This window comes from Aotus nancymaae, unplaced genomic scaffold, assembly GCF_030222135.1.
Source record: "Aotus nancymaae isolate 86718 unplaced genomic scaffold, 86718_ANA_hifiasm-v0.15.2.pri h1tg000019l, whole genome shotgun sequence".
In the NCBI taxonomy this organism is placed as follows: Eukaryota; Metazoa; Chordata; class Mammalia; order Primates; family Aotidae; genus Aotus; species Aotus nancymaae.
In genome coordinates this window covers 56,469,223-56,486,952 of record NW_026988431.1, presented here as the reverse complement: position 1 = coordinate 56,486,952, position 17,730 = coordinate 56,469,223, and the positions used below count along the sequence as shown (strand labels likewise).

Sequence of the window (17,730 nt, the reverse complement as noted above, 5' to 3'; positions counted from 1 at the left end):
TACAGTTTTATTGCCGACAATTAGTCTTTAGTATCAACCTAAACTGTTAGATTGCTGAAGAATGTTTTCAATGTGAAATAAATTATACTTGTGAAGTAAACAAGTTAAACTTCAGAAACATGCTTATGTTTGTTATTTATGGAAGGACAACTTAGAGTTTTAAAAGTTTAACTTCGTATATCTCAAATGAATTTATTTCTGACATTTTTAACTAGGAAAAATGGAATGTAACAAAAGGATTTTAAAAAGAGTATCATTTAAATGATATTTTATTTATGGAGTTTTGGACTTATATGGAAGCTTAGAGTGTTTTTCAAGGCTAAAGGAATAGTCCAGTGTTACTTTCCTAGTTTAGAGGCGAAACTGGAATTAGAACAGTGGCATGCAATGTTCAATGTGAGCTCGTGTTTCAGGAACTCAGTAGCCACAGTTCATTAACTAGCATGTCATAGTTTTCTCTAATTGGATGAATTTTCAATATAGTATTTTTCCATTATAGGAAATGGATTTAAAAAGTAAGTTAATAAATGAATGAAAAATAAAACCTACCTGAATTTAGAAAAGGGCCTAAATATTTGCCTTTTTCTGCTTTAGGGAATGTTAAAATTTTCAAAGACCATTTTTATTCAATCTTTGTCACTCAGGGTTTTTGTTGTTGTTGTTATTTAGAGCTATATAAAGTTAATACTGCTTTTCATTAAATACCTTAAAGATTCTTTAAAATACTTCAAATGTTAATTTTCTACCATCTTAAGTGATCAACTATATCAATTATTTATCACCTTAAATGTATATACTTACGCTTTTAAGTATGAGAAGCATGCTGTCTGACTAAATATTTGTTCCAAATGCAGTGGCAGATATTGAAGTTGGTTAAAGTAATGATTTTCTTAAAGTGTCCTTAAATTTTCTTAATTAAAAAAAAAAAAGATTTCTCTTGAGTTTTCATGTACATCAGGATAGATCATGAGTGTTAAATATTTGAAAATTGGTTATATTAAACTTACTGTAGAAATAACTTACTGTATATAAGAAAGGGTATGTTTACTTATTGAGCAATGATAAGAAAATATAGAATAATCAAATGGTTACCTAGGAAACAGCCATAATTCCACTAAAAATGCAGTAGCTCAGACTGCCATAACAAAATTCCACAGAATGGGTAGCTTCAACAATGACATTATTTTCTCACAGTTTTTGGAGGCTAGACATCCAAGATCAAGGTGTCATCAAGGCTGGTTTCTACCGAGGCCTCTCTTTCTGGCTTATAGACAGTTGCCTTCTCATTTTGTCCTCAGGTAGTATATCTTCCCTATGCACAGAGAGAAAGAGATCTTTGGTGTCTTTTCCTCTTCTTATAAGGACACCGGTCCTAATAAATTAGGGCCCCATCCTTATGACCTTATTTAAACTTAATTAACCCATGCAAGGATCTATCTCCAAATTCATTCACATTGGGGGTTAGAGCTTCAACGTATTAATTTCAGGGGCAGAATCCAATGAATATACATGTCTATCTGTTGTATACACATTATATATTATTATATATAAAATTATTACGTTTAATTATATATAATCACATAATTGTATGTACATACATATAATAAAAATATATTAAAATATGATAAATATATTATACTTTTATTTACTAGAGTTTAACTGTCAAATGAAGCAAAAAGAAAACTAGTTAGATGAGAAATTAAAAATAATGAGGAAAATGCCTAAAACCCTGAAAAACAGGAAGAACAACTAAACATTAATAACAAGTATCAAAATCTTCACAAGATAAACCAAAATTACTAATATATTAAAAGCAACAACAGGGATATACATTTTTAATTAACGTATTGTTGTGTATATGTAATAGGTTAAATAATGTTTTGCAAAAATTCGTATCTACTTGGAGTCACAGAATATGACCTTATTTGGAAATACAGTTTTACAGAAGCAATTAGTTAACACGTGGTCCTACCAAATTAAGCTGGGCCAGGGGTCAAATGACTAATGTCCTTATAAGAGGAAGGAACCACACAGAGAGACAGACAGGGATAAAAGCCATGTGAAATGGAAGTAGATATCGGATAAATGCATCTATAAGCCAAGGAATGCCAAGGATTGCCAGAAGCTAGAAAGAGACGAGGGAGAATTGTTTCATGGAGCATTTGGAGGCAGCATGGGTCTGCTGGCACCTTGAGTTGGGTCTTGTAGCCTCCAGTACGATGAGAGTAAATTTTTGTGGCTTCAAGTCACCTTTTCCATGGTTGTTATGAAAGACATAGGAAACCAATATGGTAAATTTTGATGTAATTAACATAAGTCTATTTTACTATATATTTTTAATTATTTAAATTGTGATTATAGTGTGCTTATTTCTTTTATTTTTTAAACTGAGCACCTTTATGTGTTTATATAAATGTCTTTAAACTTTTATATAAAAATATTTCATAGAGACTGCTGTAAATAATATTTGTGGTACAATTATCTCTTTGTATTGCTAGGAGTATTTCTATAGGTTAGATAACTGGAGATAAAATTGCCTGACCAGAATAATTAGATCCAATTGTATCCCAATTTGCAATGTATTTGTGGGTATGTGCGCTTGAGTATAAATATATACATATATATATATATGGTGTGTAGACAGATTTTATATGTATTATATATAATATATGTATATTTATTATATATAAAATAAATGTATATTATTATGTATGAAATATATATACATATATTCCATATACTTATCTATTTAAATATATTATATATAAAATGTATAAATATATATTATACATACTATATATATTATATGTGTTTGTTTATGTGTATGTGTCTGTATCTGATACTATTTTAATTTGAGGAGAAAATAGGAGAAAGGTTATTGCATACTTTCAGCTGAATAAAATGAACACTTTAAAAAAATTATTTTCGTGGAAAGTAAGCAAAGGGAAAAATCCTACAAGTTTTCAAATTAATGAAAGTGCATCACACTATTAAATTTACATAGTAAGATTTATAATTATAATGCTGTTTATGCACAGAATCACTATTTTGCTAAATTATATATTTATAAAAACATTTATAATTTTTCTTTCACTTCACATAGTATTTCCATATAGATAATAAAATTACTGAGAATTCAGTAGTTTGCTTTATTAATTGAATGCAGTTGCAGCAACTACTTATGGTACCTGGCACATAAACTAGTTAAGATAGTTTAAATAATTAAGTATTAAACTAGTAAGTAGGTAGAACTAAATCCCTTACACATTTTAAGTGGGTTTAAATTCATGGCCACATTTTCATTCTTCTAGTTTAAACCTCAGCTTGATACAAAATTAGTACAAAATAAATATTTCAGTTCTTCTATATCAATACCATGACAAGAGAATAAATTATAATTATCTAGAGAGCAGGTTCCCTTAAAATAGTTGAGATTACAAAAATTTGTATAGATACATAATTTAATAATCACATTTCATATCGTAAATTTCTGATGGTGTGTAATTAGTTCAATTTATTAAACACATTTCTTCCAGGTAAAAGAAACAGAAGGGCAAATCCCATTTGGCATAGTATATTCAAAAAAATAGATTGTTTAAAAATATTTATTAATTGGAAAAATAGAGACTGGGACATCTGATAATAGTATTAATCATATAATTCCTTTAAAAAAAATTTTATCAGGAGACTTGTAAACAGAGAGGCTGCTGCTGGAGGCCATGGAACGACTCTGTTATTCCTTGGTGCTTCTTCGTAGATAATCACGGTTATAATAGTGAAGGAATTGCACCAACAGATCTTGGTAAGAAGTGCTCTATTAATATGATATATTCTAAGAGGAGCAAAAAATGTGTATTAAATTTTACTTTGGAAAAGTATCTTAAACATAATCAAATAAGAAATGTGTTCATGAGAATGTTCACACTGGCTGTATTAAGGATTTCTTTTTTGCATGGTTGTAACAAATTTTAAAAGTACTCATTTGTGGTAAGTACAGTAAGATAAATATATTTAATAATTGTTAACATGTATAAATCAAGTCACACATGGCAGCTTTTTTTTATTCTTTAAGGACTTCAAGCCACATTAAAAAGGATACCTTCACCTACACTATTTGGAAATGACATTGGCAGTGTTCACTTCACAACTCAAAATCAGACATCCAATCGTTTCCGGTTCAAGGTTTGTTTTTTAAGGTTTCCAAAGAAGGTTAAATAACGAAAGACATTTGATAAACACACTTTTCACCCTACAAATACATTTTCTCTATTGAGAAATATTTATTCCAAGATTAAGGATTAACTAAACTGCACTTCTTTCAGCTTGTTTACACAAATATAACATGCAAATAGTAATAGTTTGTTCTGCACTTATTTTTGGAGAACTAAAATAATATAGTTCATGTAAAACATTTAGCTCAGTGCCAGGAAGAAAAAAAACATTCTCAAGAAGGGTTTAAAATTTTTTATTGTTTAAACTACAGGCTATGATAGATTAATCTAAAATTTAATTTGTGAAAATTGTTAGTGTTGTATACATGCAACATTCTATCTTTCAATGATTATCAATTTTATTCATGATTTAAAAAGCTGTAATTCTTGCTTTTTTTAGTATGTAGTTTTCTAGTATGAATATTTTGAATTTGAAAGTAAAACTAGCACCAAATTATTTGTATATCACCTTTTTAGCAACAATTTCATGGGAACCATTTTTTTTCAGTGCTTCAGCTTTATTTCAGTGCTGCTTTTTAGTTCCTCTAAATGTTTTTAAACAAAATTTCTTATCTTTATGGAACTTATAAGGACCTGAACACTGAAAAGCACTGAGAATGATTAAAATTCACAAAGGTCTAGTATTCAAAAATCAATATTTGGTAATACTGTCATTTTCACATCAGTCAATAAAAATCTACATAATTTTATACATAATACTTCATAACCCACTAATTCTATGTATTTCTTAAAAATTTATACACTTTATCTGTGAATAGCCATTCAACCATGTTAAAATTAAGGTTCTGAATAGATTAATAGTTCTTCTATAAAACTAATCAATATATTTTTTTATTTGGAACTAGCATTTAATAATTCAGAGCTGGAATATTTAATAAATAGTTTAGAATTAAGTAATGCTAACTTGCTTAAATCTTTACAGATTACTGATCCAAATAATAAAAGATATGAAGTTCCTCATCAGTATGTAACAGAGTTTACTGGACCCGCAGTTTCAGACACATTGTATGATGTGAGCGTTACAGAAAACCCATTTAGCATCAAAGTTATTAGGAAAAGCAATGGTAGAACTTTGTAAGTATATTATTTTACATTTATAAAAGTTTACTCTCTTATGTCTTAATTTCAAGACATTTTCAGAAGGAGTAAATTTTCTCCCAAAAGATGGTAGGCGGATAACTTGTAAAGATTACTGTGATAAAGGTGTTTGGTTTCTTGGGGATGAAAAATGCTGGAACATAAATTATAATCTACAAATAAAGGTCAAACAAAGATGAAGGTGGAGAGCATCACTAACACAACTCAAGGCTTGCATATATTTGTACATACTTAGACCTCCTCTTGTGTCTTTTCCCCCATATTTATTGTATTCTGTTGCCAATTTGTAGAATCAAACAGCTACTATTCAAAGAGGACTAGTTCCCATGTTAATATTAAAATTATATATATATATATATATTTCAATATAGGCTGAACACCTTCATTACAATGGTATGGGGGTGTAGGTGCCAGAGATTTAGTAATTTCCTATGAATGGTTTCAAGATAAATGCTCTTGTATCCCCAAGAAATGTTAAAAAAGCAATTGTCAACATTAAATCTCAGCAATTTCTCTTTTTAAATGTATTCTAGTACTTTTGTTAATGACTTTGTGTTAAATCATAAAAATATTCAATGCTACGTGAAATAAGCCAGGCACAAAAAGAAAAATACTGTATGATCTCCCTTATATGTGGAATCTGAAAAATGTTGAAATTATAGGAGCAGAAAGAATTATGGTTTCCAGATGCTGGGAGTGGAGGAGAAGGGGGAGATGTTGGTCAAAGGATCAGACAGAAGCAATGTTTTTGAGACAAATTAACATGGTGACTATAGTTAATAATAAAATAATAACAATGCATATCTCAAAATTGCTAAGAGATTACTGTAAATTCTAAATGTTTGCAGTAAAACGTATATGGTGTGATGGATATGTTATTAGTTTTATTTCATCATTAAATGATGTACATCAAAACGTCACATTGTATCCCATTTATATAGACATCCCTCAGTATCCATGGGAGATTGCTTTCAGGACAACCCCTGCTCCCCCACTGAGTATACCAAAATCCGTGGATGCTCAAGTTCCTTACATAAAATTGTGTAGTATTTGCCTATAACCTGGGCACATCTTCTTGTATATTTAAATCATTTCTAGATTGCTTATAATAACTAATACAATGTAAATTCTATGTAAAGAGTTGTTATACTATATTGTTAGTGAAGAATGACAAGAAGAAAAAACTCTGTGTATTTTCAGTATAGATGTACCATTCTTTTTCTTTTTTTTTTTCCTCAAATATGTTCCATCCCTGCTTGGTTGAATCCATGAATGCAGAACTCACAGATACGAGGGCCGACTGTATATACAATTACTACTCATCAACAAAATAGAAACATAAAAATCTTAAATGTCATTTAGCATTTCTCGTAGTACATATTTGATCTGCATAAAACATAAATTTTTTCAGGGAATAAAATGCTTTCAAACTTAATTTTTAAGTGTGAAAGCCAGTAAAATACTGTATTTTAAAATTCAGTCCCTAGAGCAAGTAGAATTGGGTTTGAAACTTGGCTCTTCTGCCTACCAGTTTGTGACTCCTGAAAACTTCAATTAATTTTCCCAGTTCGTGTCATCTGTGAAATGCAATTGAAAATGATAGTTATGCTTTAAACTTGTGATAACAAGTAAAGGAAGAAATGGATGTGAAAAATATTGGCAAAATTGTGTTGATGCAGTGAAGAAAGTCTTTCTGTGGGGTAATTTGTGTGTTTCTAAGAAGTGACCAAAGCTAACCATTGGCATATTTAAAATGAAATATTCCGGATGATGTTAACATAAACCTGTATTTGGTAGAACATTATACACACACACACACACACACACACGTGTGTGTGTGTATATGTGTTTATATATTTAGATTATTTTTTTGTTTCTTTTCTTGCAGGTTTGACACCAGCATTGGTCCCTTAGTGTACTCTGACCAGTACTTACAGATCTCAACCCGTCTTGCCAGTGAATATATTTATGGTATTGGAGAACAGGTTCATAAGAGATTTCGTCATGATTTATACTGGAAAACATGGCCAATTTTCACTCGAGATCAACTTCCTGGTGATGTAAGAAACTATCTTTCTTGTTATAAATAAAATCATTATATTACAGCAGATGATAATCTTAGCATATTTGAAACCATCATTTATTTCAACTGATCAACTAAACTATTGAATGTCATGGATACCTATCCAGAAGCTTGTTTAGCTTGGAAGTGACAATTGATAGGTTATAAATTGACTCAGGGACTAACAGAATTTGTGAATGCTTGCACGGGATTTCCAGTTTATAAATGTTTTATTTTGACTTTTATGATCATATTTTATTATTCCTTTTTCACTCATCCTTGTAGTTATATCCATCATTGGCTAGCCATTGCTAGCCAATGTAAATTTTTATGAGGGTACATATCATTTTGGAAGCTCTTGCAGTACCTTGGGCATACATATATGCCATTATCTTATCATCAATAAATTATTTTTTTATTATTTATTTATTTTTAATTTTGAGATGGTGTCTCACTCTGCCGCCCAGGCTGGAGTGCAGTGGTGCAATCTTATCTCACAGCAACCTCTGCCTCCTGGCTTCAAGCAATTCTTCTGTCTCAGCTTCCCTAGTCGCTGGGATTGCAGGTGCTCACCACCACACCTGGCTAATTTTTTGTATTTTTAGTAGGGACAGAATGTCAGGATGTCACCATTTTAGCCAGGATGGTCTAGATTGTGATCCACCCACCTTGGCATAAGTTATTAAAATTAATGTAATTATAATAAAATAGGACAGTTAAGTAATATATTAACAGTATAATGTATATGTTATATATTTTATACATTACTATATTAATAATGTTTAAAAGTTTGAAGGTTTTTCTTCTACCTACAATGTTTCATTGTTATGTATAGCGAAGACAATTAGTATAGAAACATGGAAGTAAATTATAGAAACAAATTAATTCATGAAGAGTATATAAAATATATAACCTTTTTGTTTTAAATATATTTAAAAGTTTTATTTTCAAATCCTTACCTTATAGAATAATAATAATTTATATGGCCATCAAACATTTTTTATGTGTATTGAAGATACATCTGGAGAATCATTTGGTGTGTTTTTAATGAATAGCAATGCAATGGGTAAGAATAATTTATTTAATAATATATTTAAAGATTTCACTTGAAATGTTTTAACTGTTCTTTTTATTTCAATCATGCATATTGTATGAGATGTATACTAATTTATAGTTAATATTAACTTGAAATTATTGTAAGTAGATTTTGAAATTAAAGAGACAATCAATTTTTGCATACCAGTGCATCCATTTTGGGATTTTGGGGAGAGTATGCTATGCTGTGGCATTCAGGTACTCTATTTTCCTTTCAGAGGAATACTGAAACACATCTATGCCAATGGGTATTTTCATTCCCACAACCTCATTTGTCAAGATAAGTAAACATACCAGTATAAATGAAAACAAGGATGTCTATGGAAATAGAAGGAAGAGTAATTTTTTAGTGTATTATAATTCATATAATATAGTCTTTTATTTTTTAATATATGAGTTCAACATCTTTTTGATAGGTGAATTGGTGATAACAAAAAGTTAAAGAAATTAATCACATTTCAGCAGGATCAGTTTGTTATGTGTTTATCCAGTCACTGTGTCTTACATTTAGGAAAGTTAAATTAAAACTTTTGACACTTTGTCTTTTAGAAATTAGTATGTGATAATATGATCTTTCAGAGAATCTTCAATGTAAATGACTAATTAAAAATGCAGTTTCAGGCCGGGCACGGTGGCTCACGCCTGTAATCCCAGCACTTTGGGAGGCCGAGGCAGGTGGATCACGAGGTCAAGAAATCGAGACCATCCTGGTCAACATGGTGAAACCCCGTCTCTACTAAAAATACAAAAAATTAGCTGGGCATGGTGGCACGTGCCTGTAATCCCAGCTACTCAGGAGGCTGAGGCAGGAGAACTGCCTGAACCCAGGAGGCAGAGGTTGCGGTGAGCCGAGATCGCGGCATTGCACTCCAACCTGGGTAACGAGCGAAACTCTGTGTCAAAAAAAAAAAAAAAAAAAAAAAAAAAAATGCAGTTTCAGAGAGAAATCTTTTTGTTGTCAGAGAACTAATCCTTTGCAACTAACCCTTTGTAAGGCAATATCCAGGGGAGCTTTTGCCACCATCTGTGAAAGAAAATAGCTGGGATTTTTCATTATAAGCCTCAGACATGATGGCATTTTACTTTTTTCCTATGTTATTACTACATTCAATATTTCATTATTTCTTAATTAGTCAAAAATAATGTAAAATAATGTAGTTAATACAAATTAATTAAAATGGACTTTGCAACTAATTACTATGAACCCTTTCGCTGTTTACATATAAGTTTCCCAATTTTATTTTGTAGAGATTTTTATCCAGCCTACTCCAATAGTAACATACAGAGTTACTGGTGGCATTCTGGATTTTTACATCTTTCTAGGAGATACGCCAGAACAAGTAGTTCAACAATATCAACAGGTATGTTTCAGGTCTATTTTATATTTTTTTTCTGCATACTTTTATTTCATCTAATATGTCTATGTATTTAGATGACTTTATTTTACATATTAGGGGCCTCTTAGCTAAATGTTTTTGAAAATCTTAACATCTTTAAGATGCCGCTGGGTGGTTTTCATTTTTCCCTTGTACAGTGAACTCTCTATATATTCAAGTGTCTATGTGTCTGAATTTCAAATAATTTATTAGTTCTAGGCAGTTGACTTCAAGAGGTGAATTTCATTGAGATGTTGCATATTAAATATTTACTTATCATGACTTTATTTTTTGGAATAAAGCAAAAGGAACAATTGTATTTAACACTGAGAATAGGCAATAAATGTGTAGGTCATATATTCTTTTGATCAAAATCCTAGAGGTAACTGTGTTGTGAGAAGACTGATGAATCGTGCTATAAATTCATAGTAGGTAAACTCCAGGAAAATTGGCTCTTATCTTTGGGCCTAAAGAGAGTCCAGTTTGAAACCTAGCCTGAAACACATCTCAAGTTACTATCTAAGCAACTCTTATTTACATATTAAATAACATCTTGTATTCCTGAGCCCAAGATGGGCTTTAGAGAGGTGGGGAATCCAGGACTTACACTGAAGATGATTCTAAAACCTCCATGTAATTTCTCTCTTCTAACTGTTACAATGGTGTTATGTAAAATAAAATTATTTTCATTGGTATAAAATTCAGGTATTATGCCTATTTTAAATATCTCATTTTCCTTATATGCCTTTTGACATATAATTCCCATTTGCAAAAATGATCTCAAAGGAGAAGTGATTACTATAAAAAACTTTAAATTAGGGTCCAGAAATCTGAATGAGAGTAGCTAAGGTTTTATACAGTTTGATAATTTACAATGTCTAATCATTCCCAAATTTCTATTTATAAATGTGAAATTTAGAAGAGAAGCACACAACAATTACAGTCTCTATAAAATAAAATCTACAGTTCTAGGCTGGCCTACATATAGACTTTGTGTGTGGTTCTCACATGAACAAAAGGGAGAAACAATCCTCTTCGACGTTCCAATTGTCAAACATCAGTTGGCATAGCTGTCTCCCACATGTTGAGTAAAGTCAGTAGAATGTCAAATCATTTCAAAATCAGTATTGTTACAGATATGTTGTTTCACCACACATACATGAGAAGAAATTTATGTCAACAGATATGTTGATTCTCACACATATATGAGAAGAAATTTCAATCAAATGTCTAAATCTTTAAAGAATTACTTGGAACATATGGTATTCAGGAGAATACTTTAAACATACTAATTTTTGAGGGCTTACTTTGATATCAAGTTTGAAATAAGTTTGGTACCTCACTTGAATAGATAACAATAACCCAACATGAGTAATTAATTTTTATTTCAACATAGCAGTTTTTTAGATATAAGTCATGGAGAAATAATGCATCCAATGTGTATATATGAAAGCCTAAACCAAAAAAAATTGATTATGCCAAGTATGAATATGTCTTATATAACTTAAAACTCACTTTTTAGTGAAAAAAATTAACATCAATTATATCCAAATTTCCATGTGCAAAATTATATCATCTGTTGTAATGAGACACTGATATTTTCTTGCACTGAGCTTGCTTGGGCCACTACAGAAATAGGAAGGGATGGTGATTCATTTGTCCCCAGGAGGAAGAAACAAAGCTGAAGTACTGTATGTGAATAAGAAAAGAGCCTTTGCGATAACTGGGTGGGGTGGGAGCATTGTAGAACACATATTTTATTAACATTTTTGAAAACCAGGAGATAAATAGCTGCCAAAATGTAAGGAAACAGAAATTTTGTACTTTTAAACATCTTTTCTGTTTTCAGTGTATGGTGACTTGTTATAGAAAATAGGAGCATGGTGGGAAAATTTCCCTTTTATCTTTTTTCTTTGCTGTTCTTGTATTCTCTTATTTAACTTTCTATTATGGACAAAACATAGCTTGGCAAATGCTACTTTCTGTTATGTTGCACTTTCTAATTTTTAAACACAAACTAAAACATTAAATACAAGACATAAACCTGTTAAGGGTTTCATATCACACTCAAATAGAAGAGGAAATTGTTTGGAATCCAGGTAACATTAAATGTTTGTTTAAGTTATGTAAACTTAAATGAATAATAGGGATATAACAAAATAAGACATATTAACTTTAATTATTAATGCTAAATGTATTTCTTTCTATTCGAACTAATTACATGCCTGTTTACTTAAAGCTTGTTGGACTACCAGCAATGCCAGCATATTGGAGTCTTGGATTCCAACTAAGTCGCTGGAATTATAAGTCATTAGATGTAGTGAAAGAAGTGGTAAGGAGAAACCGGGAAGCCGGCATACCATTTGTAAGTAGAATGAAGGGTTTGTGGAAATACGTATCAAGTTAAATACTGTCACATAATAATAACTGTAGGCAATTGTCAGGAATATTTTCTATATATATTATATAATATTATTACAAGGCTGCCTTTTAATTGTAAAGTATATTTTATCTCATACGTAATGCCCTTGCCTCCAGAAAGTGTGACTATATGCTTTTGAAGAACTGATTGTTAGTTATACTGGAACAGAATACATATTTCACTGTAAGCAAAATCATATTTAGTTTTTAAAATAGACCTTAATTTTAGAATCTATATATTTTTAAATAATTTTCTGAAATATATAAATTTTTTTATTTTCATACAATGAAATGCACAAATATAAAAACAATGCATATCTAATCATTATCACTGAAAAATATGAATAATCACTTAATGTTTTTGTACTTAATAATTAGAAAAACCAGTTTTACAAACAATATGATTGCTTCTTTAGTGAAATGAAAAGGATGGACATTCATTTATTTTTTAAGGATTATATTCATACTTTGGAATTAAAAATTGACCTTATTAGAGAGTTCTTTTAGTACTATGTATTGAAATGCAATCTGCTAACTTTCAGGATACACAGGTCACTGATATTGACTACATGGAAGACAAGAAAGACTTTACTTATGATGAAGTTGCATTTCAAGGACTCCCTGAATTTGTTCAAGATTTACATAACTATGGACAGAAATATGTCATCATCTTGGTAATAATCAATTATACATTAATACATTTTTAGTTTTTATACATGTGTAAGTTAATAGATTTTATGTAGTTTCTTCTTTCTGTTGTTAGGACCCTGCAATTTCCATAGGTCAACGTGCCAATGGAACAACATATGCCACCTATGAGAGGGGAAATGCACAAAATGTGTGGGTCAATGAGTCAGACGGAAGAACACCAATTATTGGAGAGGTAAAACATTATATTCACTAATACTGTGTTGCTCAAATTTTCTTCTCTGAAACAATAAAGTTTCTGTGGATATGCGTGTGTGTGCATGTGTGTGTGTGCATGCATATATGTCCACTTTCAAGTCTGAATTTTATATTTTAATTGTGGAGAAAAATATTAGGCAAAGAAAATATTTCAAGGTTCTGTAAAACAGTTCTCATAAGAAGTCATGCAAAAGGTTTGACTTCGTATAAGAAGATCAAACTACATGGTTTGATCTTAGTAGATTGGAGGGGTTTAGGAATTCATGCATTTCTTCTAGGTTTCCAATTTATTGGCATATAGCTGCTCATAGCAGCCTCTAAAACTATCGACATTTCTGTGTTATCTGTCATAATGTCTCTTTTTTAATCACTGATTTTATTTATTTTGGCCTTGCTTTTTTTCTTAGTCCAGCTAAAAGTTAGTTGATTTTATTTACATTTTCAAGCAACCAACTTTTCATTTCATTGATATTCTGTACCTTTTTCTTCAATTTCATTTATTACTTCTCTGATCATTACTATTTCTTTCCTCAGAGAAATGGAGTCTCTCTGTCTCTGTGTTAAGCTGCTTGGAGTTAGGCAAGGAGTGATGCAAGCACCCCTGTGGCCACCACCACTGGGACTGTGCTGGGTGAGACCTGAAGCCGGCACAGCAATAGATCTTACTCACGACCCACAGTGACCATTACCTGGCTACTGCTTATGCTCACTCAAGGCACAAGGACTTTACAATGGACAGTTGGCAAATCCAGCCAGGCTTGTTTCTTTCCCTTCAGTGTGACAAGTTCTAACATGGCCCCCAGGCAAGTGCAGAGATGCCCTCTGGGAGCCAGGGCCTGGCATTGGGAAACTTAGACATTTACCTGGTGCTCTGTTCTACTGCAGATGAAGTGGCTAGCACTCAATCCCTGAGACAAAGTCCTTCCCTCTCTTCCTTCCCTTTTTCTCAGGCAGAAGAGTCTCTCCATGTGGCCACCACCACCCTGGTTCTAGGACAAACACTGATGGCTGCAGCTGATATTCACTCAAGGACCAAGGGCTATGTTGTCAGCTTGTGGTGAATACTGCCAGGCCCATATGTCTCCCTTTAGCTCAGTTGTCTCTTCTCTGGCCCAAGGCAGGTCCAAAAATGCCTTCCAGGAGCCAAGACCTGACACTGGGAGCAGTAGGAGTCCACCTGCTGGTCTACCTCACTGTGGCTGAGCTCATACTCAAGCTGCAAGACAAAGTTCCTTTTACCTTCCTTCTCCTTTCTGTAAGCAGCAGGGTCTCTCCCCACAGCTACCATAGCTGAGAAAGTGCTGGGTCACACCTAAAGACAGCATAGGCCTGATTCTCACCCAAGGCCCATATTGAGTACGGCCTGGCTACCACTCCTGATTATTCAGGGCATGATTATTAGTTAGCAGATGATGAATTCTTCCAGGGCTGGCTTCACCTCTTCAAGGCAGTGAGTTTCCTTCTGGCCCAGAGTGTATTGAGAAATGTCTGGGAGTTGGGTCTTGGCTGGGGGCCTCAGGACTCTGCCTGCTGCCTATTATACTACAGCTGAGCTGGCTTCCAAGTTGCAAGACAGAGTTCTCATTACTCTCCCTTCTCTTCTCCTCAGTAAGAGGCAAAGAGTATCTCCCAGAGCTATGAGCTGCACTGCATGGGTTGGGGGAGGAGTATTGCAAGCAATTCCTTGGCTTTTCCAGCTGGTATCTCTTTTGGTTGTGTGTACCCCAAGTGCACTGGCTCTGAGCCCAGCACAGCACAAGGATTTACCCAGGGAATTGTGGTCCACGTGGCCTAGACAGCCTTTCCAGTTAATTAGGACCTCAGAGCAATTTAGATCATAGTAATGGGGCTTGCTGCAACTTGGGTTCCTACTGCTGGGAAGAACAGTTTGCCTATGGCTAGGGCTGTTCTAAATGCTCCTTCTATGGGTGTCAGCTGATTTCTGCCCCTCGTACTTTCCACTGTAGCAGGCCAGCAGTGAGTTCCAATGCAAAAGACCACAATCAATCACTTTGCTCTCCCTTCCCAATGTGCACAGATTCTTTCTCCATGCACCATAGCCACTGTTGGGGAATGTGAGTGGGGTGGTGCATGCAATCCAAGACTCTCTTTCCTACCCTCTTCAATGACTCTTTCCTTGATATGCTAAAACCAGGTCCTGTGATTGCTCACCTGTATTTGGTTCTTAGGAAGGTACTTTTTTGTCTGTGGGTAGTTGTTCATTTCGGTACTTCTGCAGGGAGCATGGCCCCTGGAGACTCTGCAGCCATCTTGCTCCATCTCTCTGCTGTAAGCTTCTTTCTTATCACAGTCATTAAACTTAAATTTTCTGGTGAAAGTCTTTTAAATCATTATAAGCTCCTTCTGTAAAAGAGAAAACCCACACATTTTTCTTCCCTTAATTAATATTTCACATGATATATGTTAATACTAGCTTTGTTGCTTATGGACAGATCAGATAGTCAATTTGAAATATTTGAATACGAAACAATATAATTTAGCTCAATTTATCTGAAATTAAATTCTTCTTTGCTAATGTCATTATTGTAAGTAATAAGTAAAATAATGTAAAATAATTTCAAGAAGCATAAATCAGAAAAAGACAGCATAATACACATAGTGTTTAATAGCATGGACTCAGGTGTAAGATTGTTTGGGATTAAATTCCTGCTGTACCTGTTATTAGTGGTTTGACTTTAAGCAACTTATTGAACTTCTTTGTGCATCACTAATCTGCAAAATGATTTTAATTACAGTACCTACCTCATCTGTAAACTGGGTATAAAAATAGTACCTGCTTTCAAAAATTCTAATGAAGATTATCTGTTAGTAATTATGAAAGTACTTGAAATAGTGCCCAGTGTGTATCATATTCGTGTTTATTCATAAAAAACAAACATTAGAGAATTTTAAAAAAATTGTTTGGAGGCATACACTTTTGGAAATGAACTAATGGCTTTCTTTATGGGATATAAAATATATAGGATATTCATTGTTTATTTATTAAGCTAACCTATTGTGATGCTCAGAAACAACTTTATTTGCAGTCAAGATAGCGGCCTTATGCCATGTTCTGATAATTTTTTCTTCCCAAATGCTTTATGATTTCACCTTTTTTTACTACTCTTCTTTAAATGCGTTTTAAAGTAGTCATGATAGTCTTGTAAATTTAGATAATATATGAGTCGCATATACCTAAAGAAGTATAACTTTAACACTTTTTACTATTCTCAACTTTATTAATTTGAAATTTCATTTATTTATTTTTCCATTTATTTATGTATATATGTGAATGATCTATTCTTCTAGGTATGGCCAGGATTAACAGTATACCCTGATTTCACTAATCCAAACTGCATTGATTGGTGGGCAAATGAATGCAGTATTTTCCATCAACAAGTGCAGTATGATGGACTTTGGATTGTAAGTAGCTATTTTTAACCAGTAATTTTGGTCAGTAACCATAGAATCATTTATCCATTAAAATTACTAAGTCAACAAAATACATTTTTTTCTGATGTATTCAACATAAAATTTAAAGCTACTGTATTTTTTACTAGAATATATAAGTATACCTATTATGTTCATGAGTGAGGGAAAAAAAATCCATAAATGCAAATCGAAGTTTTTCTTTTTTGGTAACACACTTTATAAATTTATTTCCATATCCAAGGTTTTGTTCCTTTATGACTAATAATTTACCTAAAAATTAATTAATAAGATTTGGTGATAAGCCTATTGCAGTGCAACTCCCAAGATATTTATTAAAGTTAGTAACAGTCAAGCAACAGCAGCAATATGATGAATAAGCTCCTGTTCTTTAGAGACTGCTCTTTAGTAAGCTATGGAATAGAACAAATAAAAATAGGTAATAGCTAAAGTATTGTATCTCAAAAAATCAACAAACAGAATCCTAGTTTGCTAATAAATTTATTAAAGAAAAATACAGCCAGATGTGGTGGCTCATGCCTGTAATCCCAGCACTTTAGGAGGCCGAGGCAGGCAGATAATTTGCGGGCTGGAGCTCAAGACCAGTCTGACCAATATGGTGAAACCCTGTTTCTACTAAGAATACAAAAATAGCTGGGTGTGGTGGTGGGTGCCTGTAATCCCAGCTACTTAGGAGACTGAGGCAGGAGAATCACTTGAACCCAGGAGGTGGAGGTAGCAGTGAGCGGAGATCGCACCACTGCACTCCAGCCTGGGCAACAAAAATGAAACTCTCTCTCAAAAAAGAAAAAGAGAAATACAAGTGATGAGGAGTTTCTTTAAGTGAAATTGTACATCTGTAGCTATTGATGGCCTGCTGCTAGGCATGGAAACTAAATTACAACTGCATAGAATTTTGAAAAAAGACCTAATGGACGCCCTAGGGATGGCCATATTTTCTTTGTTCTTTTAGGTCCACACAATCTCTATTTTCCTCAAGTGCTCATTATTAATTCAATCATCATTCCAATTATTCACTTGTTTGTTAAATCAATCATTTAGTTAACAAATGTTTCTTTTGCACCGTTTATCTATCAGACACGTCAGAAAT

The 17,730-nt window shown here is 32.6% G+C and overlaps 1 protein-coding gene across 6 annotated transcripts in view; it reads left to right on the top strand.

Annotated features, from left to right (window-relative positions):
• Positions 1-17,730, top strand: part of SI (sucrase-isomaltase) — a 135,241-nt gene that overhangs the window by 51,087 nt on the left and 66,424 nt on the right. For all 6 annotated transcript variants that reach the window (XM_064378890.1, XM_064378888.1, XM_064378886.1 and 3 more), the window contains 10 exons: positions 3,685-3,802; positions 4,073-4,182; positions 5,155-5,306; positions 7,219-7,390; positions 8,359-8,458; positions 9,736-9,848; positions 12,103-12,228; positions 12,827-12,958; positions 13,048-13,167; positions 16,500-16,613. In XM_064378890.1, coding sequence (XP_064234960.1) covers positions 3,685-3,802; positions 4,073-4,182; positions 5,155-5,306; positions 7,219-7,390; positions 8,359-8,458; positions 9,736-9,848; positions 12,103-12,228; positions 12,827-12,958; positions 13,048-13,167; positions 16,500-16,613 — 1,257 coding nt within the window. The remainder of the gene's footprint in view (positions 1-3,684; positions 3,803-4,072; positions 4,183-5,154; positions 5,307-7,218; positions 7,391-8,358; positions 8,459-9,735; positions 9,849-12,102; positions 12,229-12,826; positions 12,959-13,047; positions 13,168-16,499; positions 16,614-17,730) is intronic.